At 40.2% G+C, this 20,591-nt stretch overlaps 1 protein-coding gene and 1 long non-coding RNA gene across 4 annotated transcripts in view; one reads left to right on the top strand and one right to left on the bottom strand.

The window, feature by feature from the left end:
• SNX10 (sorting nexin 10) overlaps nt 1-18,273 on the top strand; it is a 37,003-nt gene extending 18,730 nt beyond the window's left edge. The window contains exons 2-7 of one of the 3 annotated variants that reach the window (XM_032697990.1): nt 3,256-3,342; nt 5,921-6,021; nt 6,608-6,706; nt 8,840-8,890; nt 14,801-15,016; nt 15,458-18,273. In XM_032697990.1, the coding sequence (XP_032553881.1) occupies nt 3,256-3,342; nt 5,921-6,021; nt 6,608-6,706; nt 8,840-8,890; nt 14,801-15,016; nt 15,458-15,536 (633 nt within the window). In that variant the 3' untranslated portion in view covers nt 15,537-18,273. Of the gene's footprint in view, nt 1-3,255; nt 3,343-5,920; nt 6,022-6,607; nt 6,707-8,836; nt 8,891-14,800; nt 15,017-15,457 lie in introns of all 3 variants that reach the window. The other 2 variants (XM_032697982.1, XM_032697998.1) reach the window with 2 other exon arrangements.
• On the bottom strand, nt 13,572-19,519 carry LOC116791722. The gene is made up of 2 exons (XR_004358833.1): nt 19,426-19,519; nt 13,572-14,958 (listed from the first exon to the last, which is right to left on the bottom strand). It is a non-coding gene; the product is annotated as an uncharacterized LOC116791722 (long non-coding RNA).
• Between the last annotated feature and the right edge of the window lie 1,072 nt (nt 19,520-20,591).

Here is a 20,591-nt window from a genome sequence, read left to right as displayed (position 1 = left end):
TTCAAGTGGGCTGTGGGAGGAAGAGGTCAGCATCACCTCCCCCAGGTGGACTTGAGGATAGACGTGTCTGTTGAGAGTATCCTAATTTTTATAACAAGATAGGGAGGGAGTGGAGTATATAGGAGTGGAGGATAAAGGCAATTATTACCCAGAACTGCTGTAATCTTGTGACTGTTTGTGACTAGTGAATGCAGGATGGACTGAGCATAAAACAGCAATCTCACAGAGGAATATTCTGCCAGCTGACTCTGCTTGGACCCTAACATAGCCTATATGTGAATATTGGTCTTTACAAGCCTACTTTTCTAGGGATGCAAAGGCATAAGCACCCTTTCTGTGAGTGGATCGTCATTTGTACTGGACAGTTAGGTCTGCTTTGATTAAATCAATACTGTTTTCCCTGAGGGATCTTGTATCCTGGAGAAGAACTAAAGGTCAAAAGATAAGGAGTAGTCTACATGTGCAATGACACTGTTTCAGAGCAGCAGAACCTTTGCAAGAGGAACTGGGATTAACACTTCCTAGATTCATGAGGTTTCTAGGGGAAGTAACCCTAGATCTTGAGAAAGGCTGTACATTATTTTTTATTTCTAGTTGCCTAATGTTTATCTTGCTTCATTCTAAACTCAGTATTAACATTCTTTGGTAAATAAAGGGGAAAAAAGGAACTTCTGCTGAAATCCTGGTGTGTTAAATCAGAGCTGACAATGACTGTGTGAGGACTGCAGTTTGCTGAGGTGCTCTGCTGTTCTGCAGATCATTTTTGCTCTTGGCTCAGTGCTTTACTACTTAGACACCTGCCTGCCAGAGTGCCTACAGCAGGTCTCTTTTCTTTAGTAGGTAGAGTGTGAAGGGCTTTAACTTCCTCTGTATTGAAATTCAGTGATTAGTTAAGTGTGAGTTGAAAGAGTACAAAACTTTTTGTGTAAATCTTGTGGTCTGGAATGATTTGCAAGGTAAGCCATAGCTAACCCACAGCATATCCGATAGCAACTTCGGTATAATAAAGGTTTGAAAGAAGTATTTTACTTCAAAGACTATTTTGATTATATACAAAGGACAGGGTTATAGAAGGTTACATGGAAATGGAGTAATTTGGGGAACCTGGTCAAAAGGAAGGTCAACAAGAAGCTGATACAGCAGTAGATGAGAGGAAAGGGACTGAGATCAGGTTATAAGCAGGCTGACTGCAGTTGTGACTCCAGGGCTGCAGCAGTTGAAGGGAGGAGGAAAGCAGCATCCTGTTGGAAGCTTCCTGGCATAATTCCTCTTCTTCCTCTTGCAGGACTGATGCATTTAGTGCTCAGCAAAGAAAAGACAGTATGTTTAGAAGTGGTTGCAGCTCTGGAGAGGAGTGGGACGCAGGGAAATAGGAGTTTGGGGAAGACAAAAACTTGGGAGAACCTAAGACTGTGGATATGAAAAGATGTTACAGTGGGTGTGAAAGTATGTTCTGTCTATATATGCATGCCAAATATGATAGACAGTGAGGCAGGTGGAGAAAAGCAACCAAAAAAATGGTTGTCTCTCCTGTGTCCAGCACGTTGCTCATGATCATCTCAGGAGTGGGAATAACTTCCTCATGTCTCCCACTGGTGTTTTCGTAAAAGTAAAGGCATGACCCTCAGCTGGTAGAAATGATTACAGCTCTGTTCATTTGTTCCTCTTGTCTCACACTGGCACGGGGTTTAAAAGCTGCAGAGGAGAATTGGCCCTCCAGTGCTCTTCAGTGAGGAAAGAAGCAGCAGAGGTTGTGGGAGCCTTTCAAATGGTCTTTCTTTGGTAAGGTACTCATGTTACTCACATGATGGTATCCAGCAATAATGCAGATGACGCTGCTGTGACTAGGAGCTGGCCTAAGTGACATAAAAGTGTGGGTTGTGTCCAGCCATCAGGCACAGCCTGAAGCAGTACCACCTGGAAATCAGAGTAGTAAATAACTTAATCCAGACCTTGAACACCTCCCTGCCGTGTACTGAGTGCAACGGCTGTTCAGGGAAAAAGATATCTTTTCCTTTCAAGGTTGTCATTGTTCCCCTGTTGGTCCATTGAAAGTTGCCATTGGTGACGTGTTGAAGTGTGTGGCAGGGGCAGAAGACTTGTCTGAAGAGAAAAGCTTTTATTTTGATGTCTGTGGTTTGGGCATGGGAAGACACATTTTGAGAGCTCTCTAGTTCAAGATTTCTTGATTTATGCAAATATGTACTAAAAAAGCATGTTATTTACCAGAGACACTGTCATTCCTCCCACAGTCGAATCCTGTACCTGGAGATCTTGTGCAGTGCCTTTCTCTCGGAGGGAGTATATCTACAGCTTAAAGTGATATGCTTTTCTTTAACTGAGTCATTGCTAAGTGGTTGGCTTAGCTTTTTGGGTGAATAGCTTATGTAAGCAACTGGAGTAGGGCAGCCTGCTTGTTTGCTTTGGAATAACAGGTACTTAAGCACAGTTTTGACCTTTGTATTTGAAAGGAGTCTTTTCCATCTTAGTATGAATATACAGATTTATCAGACTTTTTGGTTTTTGTTTTCTGTTTTTTCTAAAATACAAGTTTTGATCATTAGCTGATGATATTTGGGAACATTTAATTCTTCAGTCTCTTCTGACTCCCATTAGGGATGTACCAGTTACATTACAATAATGCACACAGGCCTCTCTTTCTCTTTTGGAATCCCTCTAAGTTATTATATAAATGTAGAAATTACAAGGTAATAGACAAGATATGACAACTTCTACAACAAATACGCTATGTCATTGTCCCCCTAAAATGGGGAATTATGCTCTACAGTGCAGCTGTGTTGCTTCCTTGGACAGGTGGATGGGCAGATTGGAATAGAAGTGCCCAGGTGCTGCATCTTTGTCTCTTTGTAAATGTTGGTTACAAGTGTGGGGAAAGCCTAAAGTACCTGCATAGTTCTCCTTTACATGTGCAGCTTTGAATGTTAGGTTTTTAGTTTGTAGCTACCAAGACACATCTCCCATGCCTGAAACATGTATGAGTTTTCACAGTATTACTTAATCTGAAATACTCCTTTTCAGACAGCAGTTTGGCAGGGAATTTCCCAGACACATGATGTAGCTCAGATGATTCATTGCTTTTTGCTTCTCCATTTATAGGGTTGCAAAATTCAATAAAACAGCAGTTCAGCTTTTAATCTGAGCACAGTAGTTTGTGGAACAGGAGAACAATCAAGAGAGTCTTTGCTGCCTTTGCTTTCTGAAGTTAATTGCTTGATTTTTATTATGCTCTTGCAGGAATTTGTAACTGTCTTGGTGAGAGACCCCAGGACACAGAAAGAAGACTCATGGCATTCTTACATAGACTATGAGATATTTATTCATGTAAGTATAAAAATATCACCACAGATTCTTTGGGCTCTTGTTGCTGTTTCTGTCCAAGCCAGGCTTGTCTTTGGGATATTAGTGGAATTTTCTGTATACTGCTTCTGGAAGGCTGGAGGCTATTATTGTCCTTTCAGCAACTGAGATGCAGTGAAACAGATAAGGTGAGTTGACCAGTAGCCATGTAGTAGGTCTGGGGAGGTTGGAAGTTGGACCTCTTTTGTTCACATGTGCATTCCACTATGTCTTGCAACAGAGATGATTCTTAGCTTTACTTACCAGCCAGAAGACTGTCACAGTCAGTGGTATCTTACCGTTATAGAACAATGTTGATGTTCAGGTATTGGTGGGAAAAAAATTTTCTTTTAGAGTAATTATTTGGTTATTTGTACTTCAAATTCTCCTCAATTCTTTTTGCCAAGTTATTTGGTTGCTGCAAGGTGGTTGTTTTCAGCATACCTTGACATTCATATTATGTTAGTTTACTTGTGCTTGGATGTGTCAAATAACTGCATTTGGGTTTATGATTGTAGTCCACCATATGTAATGGAAGTGCACCTAGAATTACGGTTCTTGTGTGCCTTAAATCTGTCCTATACCTAATTTTGTTTTCTTGATTGTTCTTTGGTGGATGACGTATGGAAGGCATTATCCTGATTTACCAAATCTAGATCCAGGGATGTTAACTGCAGTGTAAAATAATTTTTTTGTGAATTATATCTACTATCAGGTAAAGAATTTGAGAGCACCGAGTTACATGGTTAATGCTTGGCACAAGACCAAAAGCATTTCCTTCCTGTGTGGAAGAGTTAAGCATTCAGTGTAATGAAAGCAAGCAGTCAAATGATGACTTATTAAATGTCTGTGTGACAAGTACTTCTCTCCTGTGTAGCAATCAGAACTGTGAAACTTTTACATTTTGCAATTTGCTTCAAGTGCTGGTTCCAAATCAATTATATTTTTGATTTCTGGTAAATAGAAATTCTGTGGATTTGGCAGGGTGAGTGCTATATTAGTTTTACTGGCACTGGTGCCTCTGAATAGAAGTGTGTTACTGGTTTTCTCTGCAATTGCTAAGTTGGGGGGATTGCATTTAGACCCAGTGTGTTGTGATTCAACCCCAGCTGGTAACTAAGCACAACACAGCTGCTTGCTCACTGCCCACCCTACCCCACCAGGAGGATGGAGGGAAGAGAATTGGAAGGGTAACAGTGAGAAAACTCATGGGTTGAGATAAAAACAGTTTAATAATTTTCAGTAATAATAATCGTCATCATCATTATTAAAAAGGAAAACAACAAAGAAAGAGAAATAAAACCAAAGAAAGACAAGTGATGCAAATGGAAACATTTGCTCACCACCAACCAACCAATGCCCAGCCAGTCCCTGAGCAGCGGCCCCAAGCCAACCTCCACCCTAGTTTATTGCCAAGCATGACACCATATGATATGGAATATGCCTTTGGTCAGTTGGGGTCAGCTGTCTCAGCTGTGTCCCCTCCATCCTCTTGTGCAACCCCAGCCTGCTCACGGATGAGGAGCAGAAAAGACCTCGGCTCTGTGCAAGCACAGCTCAGCAATAACAAAAACATCCCTGTGTTATCAACGCTGTTTTCTGCATGGATCCAAAACACACCCCATACCAGCTACTGTGAAGAAAATTAACTCTCCAGCACTGGGCATCTGTGAAGCTGTTAAGCACCAGCTCAGCTTCCTGCCATCACAATGCCAGGGCTTTTGGAGACCAACTCCCTAGGTCAGTCCTACCACCCAGACTTCTCAGTGGATTTAAGTTATTGTGTCTGCCATGCTCTTAAGCCAGCTGAGTTCCTCTTCTACCCAGCTCCTAGAACATTTGGCTTCTTAAACTGTGAGATATCCTGGATACTCCTCTATTCCAGAAAGCTGTCATCTTTGTGCCCTCTAGAGTCTGCATCTTCTGGAGCTATGGCTCCTGACAGGCGAGGAGGGTGGGTTGGGCTGCTGGTAGTTTTCTAATGGAGTCTTGTCTGGTAGGTGGGATTTCAGCTAAATGTATACGCCATGGGAAAATTTGGCAAAAGTATTTAATTTCCACAACTTGTTTCTCTTTTGATGAATTGTCATTTTTCCAGTGAACTAAGAGTGTTCTTTGGGAAAATTTCTATATGCTGCTACTTGCAGAGAGCAGTCACATTGGTTTCTTTGGTTTGATATAAGTGAGACTGCACACTGGAAGACCTCTGTGTAGCTGTTTGCAGGACTATAACTAGAATAGCTAAAGATGATCTTTTTCCCTTGCAAAGATTGACATTATCTGCTGAAACTTTTTTCTGAGGTCTTTTTGTTCCTGTTAGTGTAAGTTGTACAGTAATCCAAATCTCTTCCTTTTAAAAAGGAAGCAAATGAAAAATACTTCCCTGGGAAGCAGTAGAAACTGTCACCAGTCCTGCCTGAGATAAAGCAAAGTCTTTAACATAAACTGAATTAATGTCAAGCTTTCCATTTTTGTCTTGGGCATTACTGTAGAATCTCAGATGTGTTTTTAATACCATGCCTGCACTGATTCACAAAATAAAATGTTTTTTATTTCCCAACAGACAAACAGTATGTGCTTTACAAGGAAAACATCCTGTGTTAGACGTCGCTTTAGAGAATTTGTTTGGCTTCGTCAGAGGCTTCAGAGCAATGCGGTGCTTATGTGAGCAACTTTATACATGGCTATTTCATAATCTGTCAGGCAAGGAAGGGAAGGATTGTTTCATCTTAATTCTGAGAACCGCAGAAATCAGATCTGAAAAATGTCCTGTGTTTCTTACTAGGACAAGTTCATTCTGTACAAGGTATTTTATGTGCTTTAAACCCAGAAGAATGTGGTTTGTACTGATAGCCTTTGTTTGGTGAGGCCCTCTCTAATTTGTAAGAGATTTGATCTGTGTTTTCTTTTGCTATGCACAGGTAGCAGAAATAGCAATCTAGCATAGGTGTCTGCACCTCCTCTCTGCACTTCTTGGGTCTGCTTAGGTTTTGCAAGCACCATAAGAGACCCAGCCAGACATGCATGCAGGCTCAACAACTGGACCAGAAAAATCAGATTAATTTATTTTCCCCTTTGAGGTGTGTGAGAAGCCCTCCGGTTTCTCAACTTGTGTTCCCACATTGATTTCAAGAGCTTCTGGAACATGACTCATGGTTTTCATAAGCTTGGGGTTGGCATTTGCTTATTGCATTTTTCTCTGCTGTTTCACATTTGGTTTTAACTGCATATTTTCTTCCTGTTAATAAAGACAGCTACCTGAACTGCCATCTAAGACTCCCTTTTTCAATATGAACAATCCTCATCACGTGGACCATCGCCGTCAGGGTCTGCAAGAATTCCTGGAAAAGTAAGTACAGCCTATTCTAGAAATGTTGGAATTTTTATGAGGTCATCAATTTCTGGTTCAAAATAGCTCATCTCTGGTACTTGAGAGCCACCGTGTGGTCATCTGTATTGCTACACATTTGGTTATATTTTTTATTTGCACTGTCATATTTCATACATGTGACTTCAGCTCTCTTGGTTATAAGGAAGCATCAACTGGGGCTTTTCCATTCCTTTTCATTGCATTGGTTATAAATGCAATGTTTTGGATTTGATTCACTTTGCAATTGTGTACTGAAGTTGGGAGATCTTTCACTGTGATGTCTGTTTCTAGCTTTCAATAATGAGCTAGATATTGTCATACAAAGATGCAGACTAGTCTCCCTCTTTATGTTCATGGAAAATCAGTGTCTTTGGTGAGCTAAACCCCTGGGAACCTGGGAAAATTCTCAAGTGAGATCTCCTAACACAGAGCTTTTCCATAATGCAAATTACTTTGTTTACCAGTCCCACTAATATAAGCAACCTCTAGCAGCTGTGACGATTTTCAGTATAGCTGCAATCTGTCTAAAATCATTCATCAGGCTTAGCTGGAGCCTGACCTGTGTTACAAGGCAGTACTGTGAGTTTCAGTATTGCATCCTTCAGTCCCACGGCTGTAACCACTTCACCTTCTGCAGTGGCAGAGACCCTGTTGGTGTAATTTTCTGCTTTTTCTCTGCCATTCTTGTAGTGCCCTGGCACTGCTGGTATGAGAGCAGGCTGCTCACAGCTGCTGGGGCAGGAACTGTGCATACATCTGCAGGCTGTCTAGCTGCTGCTCGGGGTAAGGGCATGGTGGAACACTGCAAGTAGAGACTATTCATCTTCTTTCCAGTCAGTGTGTTATAGGCCTCCCTAACGGATTACAAATCATTGGTCCTGAGCTACATTTGTTAGGCTTAACAGCTGAAGGCAGGGAGAGCTAACTGCTGCAGGAATAGTATTCTGTATACAGTTATATAGGATCTGTGGCCAAAAGGTCAGCCAATAAATACTGGATGAAGGCATGTGAGACAGGGAAGGGAAAGCAGAAAATGATCAGAGGCTTTTTTCTGCATCTCAGGAAAGAGAAACAGTGAAATGGAATGACTGTGCTCCTAGAAGCATATTAATGATGATACAAAGGGTGTGGTAGCTCAAGTTCCAGGGTCTGAGCAGGTCTAGCTTAGCTGTGTTGCCCCATGGAGTAGTGCATTTCAAAAAACACTCTCATTTTAAAATAGCGAAGAGGCCAGTCTGGTAACAAGGTACAGTATATCAGCATCAGAAATGTTCAAAACCACTGTCAGTGCTTTAAAAGGCAAAACAGAGAGGTAGAGTCTCTTAAAACATCATCATGCTCCAATTTTGTGGATGTCTGCAGTTTAAGTGAGTACTGGCAGCAGAAGACGACAGCATATGGAGCATTTCACTTTGCTGCTGTTAGTCCAGGACTGGGAAAAGAGGCAAACTCAGTTGTCAAGTAAGGGTTTAAATGTTTGAATGTGACTACTAGAAAGGCATCAGCTTTCTCTCAGCGCTGGGGAATAACTGGAAGGAATTTTCAGAGATTGTGTTGTGATGAATTGGCCTGGCACCTTACATGCTGTACCGTTGCCCTCTGCTGGCTGGCATCTGTGTGCTGCTGCTGTTCACAGAAAGCATCTCTCCAGTGGCTCAGCCGTGCTGCCATGATGCTGCCGTGCTGCCATGATGCTTCCCCCCTGCCCCCATTTTATGACTCTGAATCAAAGGATGATTCTTTCTCTGAAACTGAATTTGTGGGACTCCTTAAGAAGTGTGTGTGTATATATATATAATGTACATATATATAATATATAGGTGTAATATACATATGTATAATATACATATATATTTTGTAGATATGTATGTTCTATATTTATAATATGCATATATGTATAATATACATATATTACGCGTATATGTATCTATATATCTATATATCTGCACGCACTTGACTTTACTGAAGCTGTGGGTCTGGATGCTGCACGTTCTGTGGTGTGGCCATGCCAGGTGAAGCAGAATCCAAAACTGCAAAGCTGAAAGCTCCATTCGCCCCAGCAGTCACTGTGCACAAGCTCACAGTCCCACCAGTGTTCCTTTGTGGCAGTGGGAAGAAATGGGATTCAAGCCTATGTGGACCTGTCAAGGGAGATGTTTGCAGGTAACAGTTTTAAATGCCCGCATGCGATGCAGGAATCCCAGCTCCTCTCTGCTCTATGTGCCTTCTGATGTTATCAGGATCCAAGCCATCTCTGAAAAGGGGGGTTAGATCTTTCAAAGTCTTGGTTTGTGCCCTGTGCCTGTTGCTGCATGAGCGGGTTGCTGTAGTATCTACCCATGCAGGAGCCATGTGCCTGAGGAGCAAGGATCGAGCAGCTGGAGGCTCTCTAGTACTCAGCTTCTGGCCCTGGGAACACCTCCATATTGCCTGTATGTGGATGGCTACAGAATTCTCTTGTCCTCCTTGGCGTCTCACTCCAGGACAAGTTAGCAAAGGGCAAGGTTCATACTTAAAACCTTTGTGAAGCCTCTCTATGCTGAGCACAGTAGCATAAGAACTGGGCCAACAGCTGGAAACTTAAGCAAAGCACTAGATTTTGGTGAAATCTGGAAACAAGTGTCCCATTTAGATTTGGGTTTGCTGCGCAAATGCAGGGTAAGACCTACTTGTCTTACAGGTTATTATCTCTGAGTGATGAAGAGCTGTAAGGCTCACTTCTTGTCTGGCATAATTTAATATTTCAAGAGGCCATTTGCATTAACGGAAGTCAGCTAGCCCCTTTTCAATTATGAATTACTCAGTAAGAATAAGGAAAATTATGTGTTTTTCCTGGTAAGTATCCTCATACTTTGAGGATGCCTGTAAATTCACAGGAAAAGCTTATTCTTAAATTAGAGGTCAATATTAAAACACTGTCTTGTGATACTAGGTTCTGAAAGATCCTCTTTGCTTTCATCCCTTTGTAGCTGTACGGGTTTAACTTTGGGATTTAGATTACCCCCACAGAAGATCATTTGGATTTGCTTATGAGAAAACTAATTAACAAAGATATTTTGAATGAAGTTGGGTTCAATCACTGACTTTATTTTTTTTTTAATTGAATATAGTTGGATCTCAAAAAATTAAGTGATTTAGGAAAAAGGAGTACTCTTCAATTAGTTTTCAGACATGCAGTTTATGAGGGGGTGGAAGACATAGCAGGAGTTTTGAGAAAGGAAGTGCTTGGATCCGCAGGAGATAAAGGACATCCACAGTGTTGGTGGTCCAGAGGGCCATGCATTGGGCTTGCCTGGTGCTGGAGTGAGCAAGCCACTCAAAATTTGGCTGCCTAAGGCAGAGCCATTCCCTGAAGGTGGCTGGTGTTTTGCCCTTTTCTTCCCACCTCCCTTCCTTCCCCACTGCAATCCCACAAGCAGAAGCTGGTACAGGGTCAGCGGTTTCTTTTGGAGTTGTCTCCACTGGGTGCTCTCTCAGGGATGTGGAAAGTGGGAGGCTGGCTCCAAAAGGGGTGGATGCCAGCTTGCCCCTGCCAGGGGCTCAGGTAGGAGTATCAGCAGCTGTGGGGCAGGTGGATCTCCTTCGGCAAGTGGTGGTTGCCTCTTTCCAGTGGAGCCTTGCTAGTATTTACTATCTGGTGAGTGAATAATGTCTAGCAGGCATGTGTCACTTAATCTTTTCCTAAACGCACACATTATCAGATACCCAACAGTTGCTTCGCAGTTGCTTGATATCAGTAACATTTCCTCCCTTATAAAAAATGAAGGAGGAAACAGAGTCGGCTTTTTTCTAAGTGGGAGCTGGGGCTTTGTTTGGTGTAGGCTGGGGCTGAGGGGCTGGATGCTCAACAGAGGGCACCACAGCACAGGCCGTCATCCCCCGCCTCTCAACTCCTTGGTTTTTAACCTTGCTCTCGTGATATGATGTAAATGGGCAGAGTAAATTTGTCGAAAACAAAACCAGAGTGTTAACCTTCCACACACATGCAAGCATGCATCTGTCATTGGATTAGGTTACAGGAGATACAGGAAATCTTTAGTTAGGATTAAGTTGTACTGTTGAGCCATATGTTGTTCTCCTCCAGCAGAACAGTGTATAATATACCTAATAAAATCATGTTGAAGAAAACCAGATTTTGGACCTTATCCAAATAAGACAAAACACATGTTTTGTCTTTTGTAAATATTTTTGCCATAACACAGGGAAAGAGAAATATTCCTTGTATAGTATCCAGCATTTCCTCAAAAATGACATTATTTCTTCTGGTTGTGAAGTGATGTTTTTCAGCCCTGCTTCCTTAAAGGTCTAGAGATCATGAGCATTTACTGAAAGCTTACAAAGATTCACATGGCTGTGAATAAAAAATGATTTTATTATCTCTAATTCTAATGTAGAGCCTTATCCTGCAGCCCCCTTAATCACATAAGCAGTCATTATGCATGTGAGCAATCTGGCCAAGAGGAGTGAGATCTCTGACAAGTAATGACTACTGATGGGATCAAGACTTGCAGGATTTAGCCTTTCGTTCTTATTCCAGGCTTGCATAGAAGGTCTGTTGTTCTCCTAAATATGCTCAGTCAGTTTATAGGAATTATTACCGTGAGCCGTGACTCCTCCATTAGCGCAACGGCAGCGAGTGCTGATTTACATCACTGTAAGCATAGCCTTGCGCTGACACCGGCTGCAATAAAAGTGTTGAAGAAGCACTGGGAGTGCTACTGGTCACGTTGAGACTGCGCATGCGTTCAGCCTCTGCGAAGACATCCCAGTATTAATATTATGATGCTCCTCCCTTCCTCTTGCCTTTTTAATTTGTTAGGTAGTGGGTTGTAATTTTGATTTTTAAAGCCCTTGGAGCCAAATCTGTTTTTCAGATGTACAGCCCTTCACACAGTGAGTCCCCAGGACAGTGAAAGCCCCAGAGTGCAACTACTATACCAGCACTTAATGCTACTAGTACCATCTGGTGACAAATATATGGTTATTTCCTTGAAGAAGGAATATTTTGAACAGGAAAGCATAACATTTATGGGTAGCACAGAATTTATTTTTCATTTTCATTGCTTGAAGAATGCAATTAAAAAGCAGTCTAACCTGTTGGTTCAGATGGGGTAGGAAAAGCAGGAGTTATTTTTTAATTAAGAGAAAAAAGAAATGCTTCAAGGGTACAACCAGGTGAAAGATGTTCATATATTTGCTTTCAGGATGGTTTTAAAAGATTTGCAAAATGCATTGAGTGTTTGGTCACATTGTGAACACACACACACACACACACACACATATATATATGTATGTACCACCCCCCCCCCACATATATATATGAGTGTGTGTGTGTGATTAGTTTTATAAAGATCTTTCCATTTCTTCGCCTTGGTTTCTCTTCACTCCCTTCGCCTCCAGATGGCACTATGAAGCAGAAAAGAAAATTACTGTGAAATAATGAGTCCAATGTAAAGTAAAATTGGAAATTGAATTATAGCTGCAGAAAAAGGACAGTAGCCTTGAGGTCCTGATCAGTCTGTACTCTTATCACTTTTGTTTGCTGTTCCATATGTTAGGTTACTGCTGAGTTAATAACAGTGCTTTAGCAGTTCAAGGCTTAGCAGAATTGTACTGGACATGAAATAAAGCTAAAATGAATTTGTGTCCAATATCATTGACATTAGTGCTCATTACTTCTCTGGTGTAATGCCTCAAACCATCTTAAATCAATTTTAAAGATTAGCCGTTATTTTATAAAGAAAATAAAATACATTTCAAACAGCAACAGAGCTGTAAGTGTAGTGTAATCTCATGAACAGTTAGTTACTTGTGTTTCTGCTGCTTGGCAGGAAACTTTTGAAGGTATGGCAAGAGGAAAATCTGTGAAACTAAATGCCATCCACAGAATTTAATGACTTCGCTTTTTGCTTGGTTACTTGGTATTAGACACGCAAATGTTAGAATTGCAGAAATGTGCATCCCCTCATGGTGCCTGTGAAAAACAGTAACAGTAGTTACTCTGCAGTAAACTCCAGCATGTTATTTTTCTTTTCTTTTTCTTTTTTCTTTTTTTTTTCTTTCTTTTTGAGGGGAAGGGAAGAGGAAGGAGGATATTTATTCCCCTGATTGCATAAACTGTAAAAGTGGATTTATTGTCTGGAATTATACTTTTACTTTTTGTTGCAATGTTTGTCTTTGTTTGGAATGTGTGTTTATCAAGAGTCAAGGCTGAAATCCTCTTTTAGTGGCTGCTGAATGATGGCTTTTCAAACTGTAATCATGAAGCTGTTGCTGTCAAGGTGTGTGGACCTCTAAATTCTGTGTTTTGAATCATTTTTACACAGCATTTGCTGGCTTCTAGACTACAAAGTTTTTCTGTGTATTAATACACTACACGCATTGATTTTTACACACGTCTATTTACTATGTTTGTTTTTAAGTAAAATTGTGAGAATTTAAATTGGATTAAAAAGTCTTTCTCCAGGTATGAGTGTGTGCTTATTTTGAACTTCAGCAAAATCTGGTCTTTCTGAGACTGAATTTCAGTAGTACCTGGGTAGATCGTTAGGGTCATTGCAGACATTTCCTCACTGGAAGGTGTAAGAGTTTGAGTTATTTGTTTGAGACTGCGTGTGTGTGTGTTTACCCAGGCCAGTGAAATGTGCATGTGCGCAAGTATCTCGTGTTTTCAAGCGGATACCTCTTATTACTTATTTTTAATTTGACCGATTTTATAGGCTTGAATGAAGCCAAAAATCCTTTTGTGTGTTTATTAAACATTATTGTAATGTTGGCCACTTTAGAGAACAGTTTTCAGAACGTATTTGTGTTTTAAAACATTACAGTCCAAACACACCATTAATCTTATTCAAGCGAAGGAACTAATCAGTTATACTTTTTATTTTAGTCAGAGTATCTTTAAAATGCAATATTTCTTTCTGCTCTTACTAGTTCTTACATTAATATCATCTCTTGTTTCCTATTGCACAGTAATATTTTTTTGGTAAAAACTGTTACCTAAATGGGTAGAAATAGGTAAATATTGACTGACTCTTAATAGTTTTGAGTTGTTTAAAGATATTTTAATAATTTTCTGTGGAGCACTCTTTGGCATGGTCTGATGTCTTTATTACATGAGTAAAATTACATGCACATATAAAAGAAGGCTCTTGTTAATCATTCTAGGATTTACATATTAAAGAATTCCTTCTGTAAAGAAATGTTGAAGAAGAGTTGCTTTTTTTTTTTTTTTCAAAATAGTGATGGTGATCCTCAATTCTGAGGCTTTGAAAAAGTAACTCTGCAACTTTCTGTGTTACTGGAATGGATTGTATTTTGTTTACTCTCATGTGTGTTAAGTAAATACACTGTGCTGAATTTATTTGGAGACTTAAAATATATATGAACCAAATATTAAAATGGATTTTTTAAAATAATAGCTGGAATGAAATAAAATTTAAGAGTCTCTGAAAACTGTTTGCAAGTAAACTAAAATCGATATTCAGTATTAACATTTTCATTCTAGCTTAAATATATGCATATTTGTAACAGGGTAAATAATTTTGTCTAATGTTGGCTCTATTGTTTACAGGTATGCCAAAGTCTTGATGTTGCACATGTATGAAATCTGTTCTGTCTACACACTGTCTCTCTACATACTTCTTTATTCCACCAAACAAATTGATGACTTGTAATTTTTATAAAAGTTTAGCTATTAAAAGAAAAAAAAAGCAACAAACAAAAAAGACCAAGTTTTTGTAAGAGTATATGCTTCCAACTGCCTAAAATTCATTAATTGATCCATGTGGTAATAACAGATGGTTAAATGGAAGAAATGTCCTTGAAGTTATTCTAATAGCAGATGTGCCTAACTATTAGCTTCGTGTTTTTACTCACCTAAAATTCCAAATAATGCAATAAGAAAGTAACACGCACCTAATCATTTTAATATGTTCATTACCTTCTGTTACTGATTTAGGATTCATCTGAAAACTTAAAAGCAGGACATAATTTAGAATTTGTTCTGAGAAAACAGTTTATGTGTCTGTGCACAGCTTATATATAAACATTTGCCTTTTTTTCTTTCTCCAGGATCCTACAAGATGCATTGTTGCTTTCAGATAGTAGACTTCACCTCTTCTTGCAGACTCAGCTTAGCCCAGAAGATATGGAGGCTTGTGTGTCTGGACAGACCAAATATTCTGTTGCTGATGCGATTCACGAGTTCGCCTCTTTGAACAGACGTTTTCCTATAGAAGATGAAGAGAGAAAAAAAGGAAAAAATGATGCAGACTCTGATTCAGAGAGGTGATTTCTGTATTTCCTTACTTTCTGAGGTTATATATCCATACGTACACACGCGCATGCTTCACTTTTTTTGTTGATGTAATACTAAGATAATGAAAAAATTAATTGACTGAGATTTTATTGAGCTGTGACAGCTCATCATAGAAGTCTTCACACACACCTCCACACTGAATTAATGAATGCAGTAGAAATTCAATTATCTGCATTCTGATTATGTGAATTTCATTTAGTCAGACTTGAATTATTCGCGTTTAAATTATCTTGCTAAAAAAATATCCAACTGCACTCCAAATGGCTAATTAAAAGTCCAAATTTCCTGTCTCTCTTTGTGACTGGAGATAATTAAAGTTCTCCTCTGTTACTCAGGCTTTGAGTGTGTTGTGAAAACCAATTTCCTCCTTTTATTTTTTTTTTTCTCCCCCCCTCTCCCCTTTTCTGCAGTTCATCCTCCGGGCTCCGACCTAGTGATGACAGCATTTCATGTGGATGTAAAGCAAGCCCAGCTTCTGAAGAATCATGAAAAATCATTCCTCTATTACTACCTTAAGGACAGTACAAAGCAGTTTCTGCTCTGTTTACTGGTTACATGTGCCACATAAGCAGGGCTGTCTGGTAACACGTACCTAAAAGACTCATCATCAATACAACCATATGTCCTTACAAAATATTCAAAACAGACCTCGATACTATCTTTTCATTGATTTTTTTTTTTTTAATGTATCTTGATTCAGGTCTGCATGTTACCTGTTTATGTTTTTGTGACTATTAAAATCTCAGTATTGGGTAAGTCCTTTTCTGGCATACGTGGCAATTAAAATATTTCCCTCAGTGAGTGCATGTCTTGGATCAGAAAAATAAAGATAACTTAATTCCTCATCTTAAAAGTTGGTATATCGTATTAAACATATTCAAAGCATCTTTTTGTAATTCGCAGCAGAGAAGTTTCATCTTTAGAAGTCATTTGACACTGGTGATGAAATTACACACCCCACCAAGGTACTCACTTTTTAAAGTAGCTCAGCAACATCAGCAAAACAACGTTCATACAAACTATATGCTGCTGACAATTTGAGATATAAATAAATACATGTTTCCATGGTCTTTCTGTAGTGTTTACAGAAAGCCTGGTTTTATCACGTGTGAGTACTGAAGGCAAACATTTTTGAGTATGGTTGCTTAGAAGTTTAGAAATATAAATAAAAATTACATAATTTCTAGGCTTGATGGAGGTTCTCAGTTCCCAGGGAATTATGGATACTCATTCGCAGTGAAAATCCTGGATAAGGCTCATTGAAACCAATGGCTGAATTTTGCAATGACCTTGCTAAGGCCAGGATTTCACCCAACATGTTTTACTTTTGGCACTTACATTTGAAGATGCTGGGGAGAGATGTTTTAGTTTAGCAGCTGAAATGGAGAGGTGATGATAATCACACAGCTATAACACGCTGTACGGATGTTGTCCTCTCCACTCTTTGGGAGTAACAGGAGCTGCTTATTTCATTGTGGCTGTAGTTAACACGTTGGAATATTGACTTTTTCACAAACAAAAGGCAGGCTTAAACACAACTTCGTAACCACCAACACTTATTTTGATTAAATGTCAGTTTTGCTCTTTATTGTTCACAGCAGCTGCGTAGTGTCTTGTCCCAGATTCTGTCAAAGGAGTATGTTTCACTGTGGTGTTGTATTTATATTTGACATTTAACTGCTATTAAAAAGAGCTAGGGGGTCTGATCACCCTAGCAAAGCTTCCATTAACTTCAGTGCTGTAGTTACCGGCCTAGAAATGGATATAAATACATGCTTGCTTTTTTTTTTTTTTTTTGGTAAGAATTATGTGGTTACTTTCAAAGAAGGAACATTTTAAACCTGTGAATTACAGAAACAATGGATTATTAAATGGCCAGCTAATAAGGGCTAGCATAGACATGTGTGGGCATGCTTTTTTAAAGCATCCAGATGGGAATCTGTGTAATTTTAGAACCATGTTTTAATAGCCTTGAGAATAACATCTCTTAGGTAACTACTTTAAGCCACTGTATTTTGTTGATGGCAGCACTTTTTAAAGATAAATATCCATGTTTCTTTTTCTTTGGTCTTACTGATTTGCACAAATGTATCTATTCACTTTCTCAGCTTGTGTGTGAGTTAGCAACAATGTTATTTTAATCTAAAAGTGATAACATTTAATTAAAGCAACAAGTTATCACAAAAAAGTAGCTTAAAAATAGCTGTTATTGCCAGGCACAGATTTTGATTTCTTGACTTTTCTTCTCTTCTTTTTTTTTTTTTTCAGTAAGTTGGCACATTACAAGAAAAATTGTTTAGCGAATTTATTTAAAAAATGGGAAGGATATAAAAACAAAAACTGGAATAATGTCTGAGAAGGATACTAATGTTTTTATTTAACACAGTGTGGTTTTTTCTTTTGTTTTAAAAGATTGAGCTAAACTGTTGAAGCACTTTACAGTTCTGGCCTCCTAGGACATCTTTAAGATCTGCAAAAAATTACAGAAACACGAGGTTTGGAAAGCCTTTGTGGTGTTTTTTTGATTTTTTAATTCTGGGAGCTTATCTGTAGGCCAGTGAGTGTTTTTCAAATGAAGATGTTTCTGAAATAAATATTTGTTTTCTAATAGCTCTATTGTTGTTCTGTTATTTTCTCGTCATCCTGTTAAAAAATTTTAAGACTACTATGACAGAACTTTCTTCTCAGCTTTGACAGAGATTTGTTTAAATATTTATCTTTTGAATGTTGCTTGTGTAGCTAGTATTACTGGAATTTTTTGTATGAAAGGGTGAGGAAAAGTATTCCATGCTCTCTAGTATGTCCACTTTCTGTATCAACTGTATGTAATGGCATATAAATGCTTTAAGACATTTTGTTTCATTTGGAACATTAAATATAACTATTACAAATTTAAATGTTAAAAAAAAGATTTTTAATGTCCTTTGTGACCTCAGTGATTTGGTGATTTCTCAACACTGGCAGGCAGTTTGATCAGTTGATCACTGGTATTTTGATTCTCATTTTAAATAATGCTGACATTTCCTGCTAGTTTGTTTTATTTGTTTTTAACAGGCTAATATCTAATTTATAAATTAGAAATAGTAATCAGATTACATTCTATCTAATTGCAGTATTTCTGCCCTCAAAAGCTGTGCTTTATCTTTTGCTTAGAACTTTATATCCTCATTTTTACGATGATTTCCTAAAAGCTTTTAAGTAATTAAATAAAACAAGTTACTACTTTCTAGCTCATGTTTAAACCTGACAGTGAGCTTTCCTTTATTTCAATATCAATATCCTAATCACCTTATGACTTATCATGTGTGATTTACTCTTCAATTATTTTTGTAATATGTATATATATACACACACATATGTATATACACTATATATATATATATATACAGTGTGTATATATGTGTGTGTGGAGAGAGAGAGAGAGAGAGATACACACACTGTGTATATACACACACCCACACTGTTGTGCTTGGGTTTTCACTTCATTTTGATTTTTATAAAAAGAACAGCAAAAAAACACCAGAAAGATGAGAAAGATGGTGTATTGGGAATGAAATATGTTTAACTACCAATGTAGATCTATAGCATTGAGGAAAAATTATACTCAAAATGCCTCACTGCAAACTTCCGTGTCCAGGTCTTTTTTTGACATGTGATATACCGATTTTTTTTTTTTCTCCAGAGGAATATTTAAATTTTTATAATTATTATGAATTATTAAAACACAGCGTTTGTGACTCGCTCTGTTGTAAATTACATAGTGCAGATAAAGTCAAAAGAATAAACCTTCCATGTTCCTATGTCGTCTCCCTGTAATTGCAGGACTAGGCACAGGGCGAAGGACGGGACTTAACCCTTCTTCTCTAGCTTTTACAATGTTGCAAAAATGTAAATAATGATTTCCAGTCTCAGACTGATTCTTTTCAGGAAAGGCCTAAACGCTTTAGGAAAGACGCAACTATTCTCTTCTTCGGCGTTAAAAATGCTGTATAACGGTTTAGCTCGCTTCTTTGCCTCGTGGAACAAAACCTCCTTAGAAATTAATTCAAGTGGCCTTGGAAAACAGAAATCGAACTCTCGCCTTTGGGCTCGAATCCCGCGGTTTTGACTTCGAGGCGCCCGTAGCATCAGTGCCGGCGGGGATGGGAGCGGCAGCGCCGGCTGCCCGCGGGGCTCTGCCGCCGGTGCGAGCGACAAGCGCGGGGCAGGACTTAAAAAAAGGAGGGAGGGGGGAAAAAAACCAACCAACAGGGGGGAAAAAGGGAGAAGGCAGGCAGGCAGCGTCCCAGACCGCGCTCCCCGCTGCGCCCCGGCCCGGCCCTTCCTCGCGCCCTGCCCTGCCTTGCCCGGGGGACGCGGAGCGGGGCGAGAGCCTTACCTGGGGCCGCCGCGCTGTCCGCCCCGCTCCGCCCCGCGCCCGCCAGGCAGGGAGCGGGGCCTCCCAGCCTCCATCCGGTAACTCGTGGCAACCGCAGCCCGTGGCAACGGCGCGGGGGGGGCGCGGGGGCCCCCGCGGAAGGAAGGAAGGCGGCACAGCCCGCACGGGCCCGCGCCCCCGCCGCCGCCCGCACGGCCACCAGGGGGCGCTGTGCGCCAGCGGGAGCGCGCCGCCGGGCCCGGGCCGGGCGGGGCCCCGCGCTGCGTGCGCGTTCCGTGCCCGCGGCCCTCCGCGGGGGCGACCGAGCCTTTCCCCTTTATCTCTAGTTTTTTATGCTCCCCATCGGCCCCCCCACCCCTGAGCCCCTCCCGCAGCGCAGCTCCGCAATCGGGCGAAACAAGGGAGGTGCCCACCGCGCTGGGGATGGGGCGCAGCCGGGATAGGGAGGGGCTGCACCTGCCCCCCACGGCTCTGCTGTGTTTTTAAAATATATTTTACATGTTGTTTATTTATTTATATTTTTATACAAAAGCAATTAGGGCGCAGCGCAGAGCAAAGGCGAGACATTTGCCAGCCTCGGTGGCAGGCAGGCGGCTCTTAAATGGAGGCCTTTCTGCGGAACAGCAAGAGCCAAAAGGCCTTGTGTCACCCAGTTATGTAAGACACAATCTCTCCTGAAAATGCACAATGAATCGGGAAGGATTTATGTAATTAATTGACCAGTCTTAACCTGTTATCGTGATGTAAGGAATTTGGAACTCATTAATTTGGGCCCTGACAGATTTCATATTAGAGCTGGCAAATATGGATTGAGCCTCTTATTCTTGTAGCAGCTGGAATTTCCATGACAGTGAGGATTAGTGAAGAAGACCTATTGCTCAAGTCAAACTGCCTCTTTTGTAATCAGCAGCCCTGCTCTGCATTAAAGGGGTAATGGGAAAGAGGAAAAAAATAAATACCCAAAGAAAAAAAAAAAGAGAGAGAGAGAAATGTATTCATGTATGGAGCAAAGCAGGGGAGGGAGAGGAGGGATATATCCTGGAGAGCACAGGCATCAGAGTTGGATTTTCCCAGCTCCGTGGCAATGAAAATGCCACAAAGGCAGCCCTGGGATGATGTATAGGGAAAGTGCCTGAAGGTCTGTAGCATCAGCATGGGCCTTGCTG

This window comes from Chiroxiphia lanceolata, chromosome 1 (genome assembly GCF_009829145.1).
Source record: "Chiroxiphia lanceolata isolate bChiLan1 chromosome 1, bChiLan1.pri, whole genome shotgun sequence".
NCBI lineage: Eukaryota > Metazoa > Chordata > Aves > Passeriformes > Pipridae > Chiroxiphia > Chiroxiphia lanceolata.
This window is presented reverse-complemented; position numbering and strand designations above follow the sequence as displayed.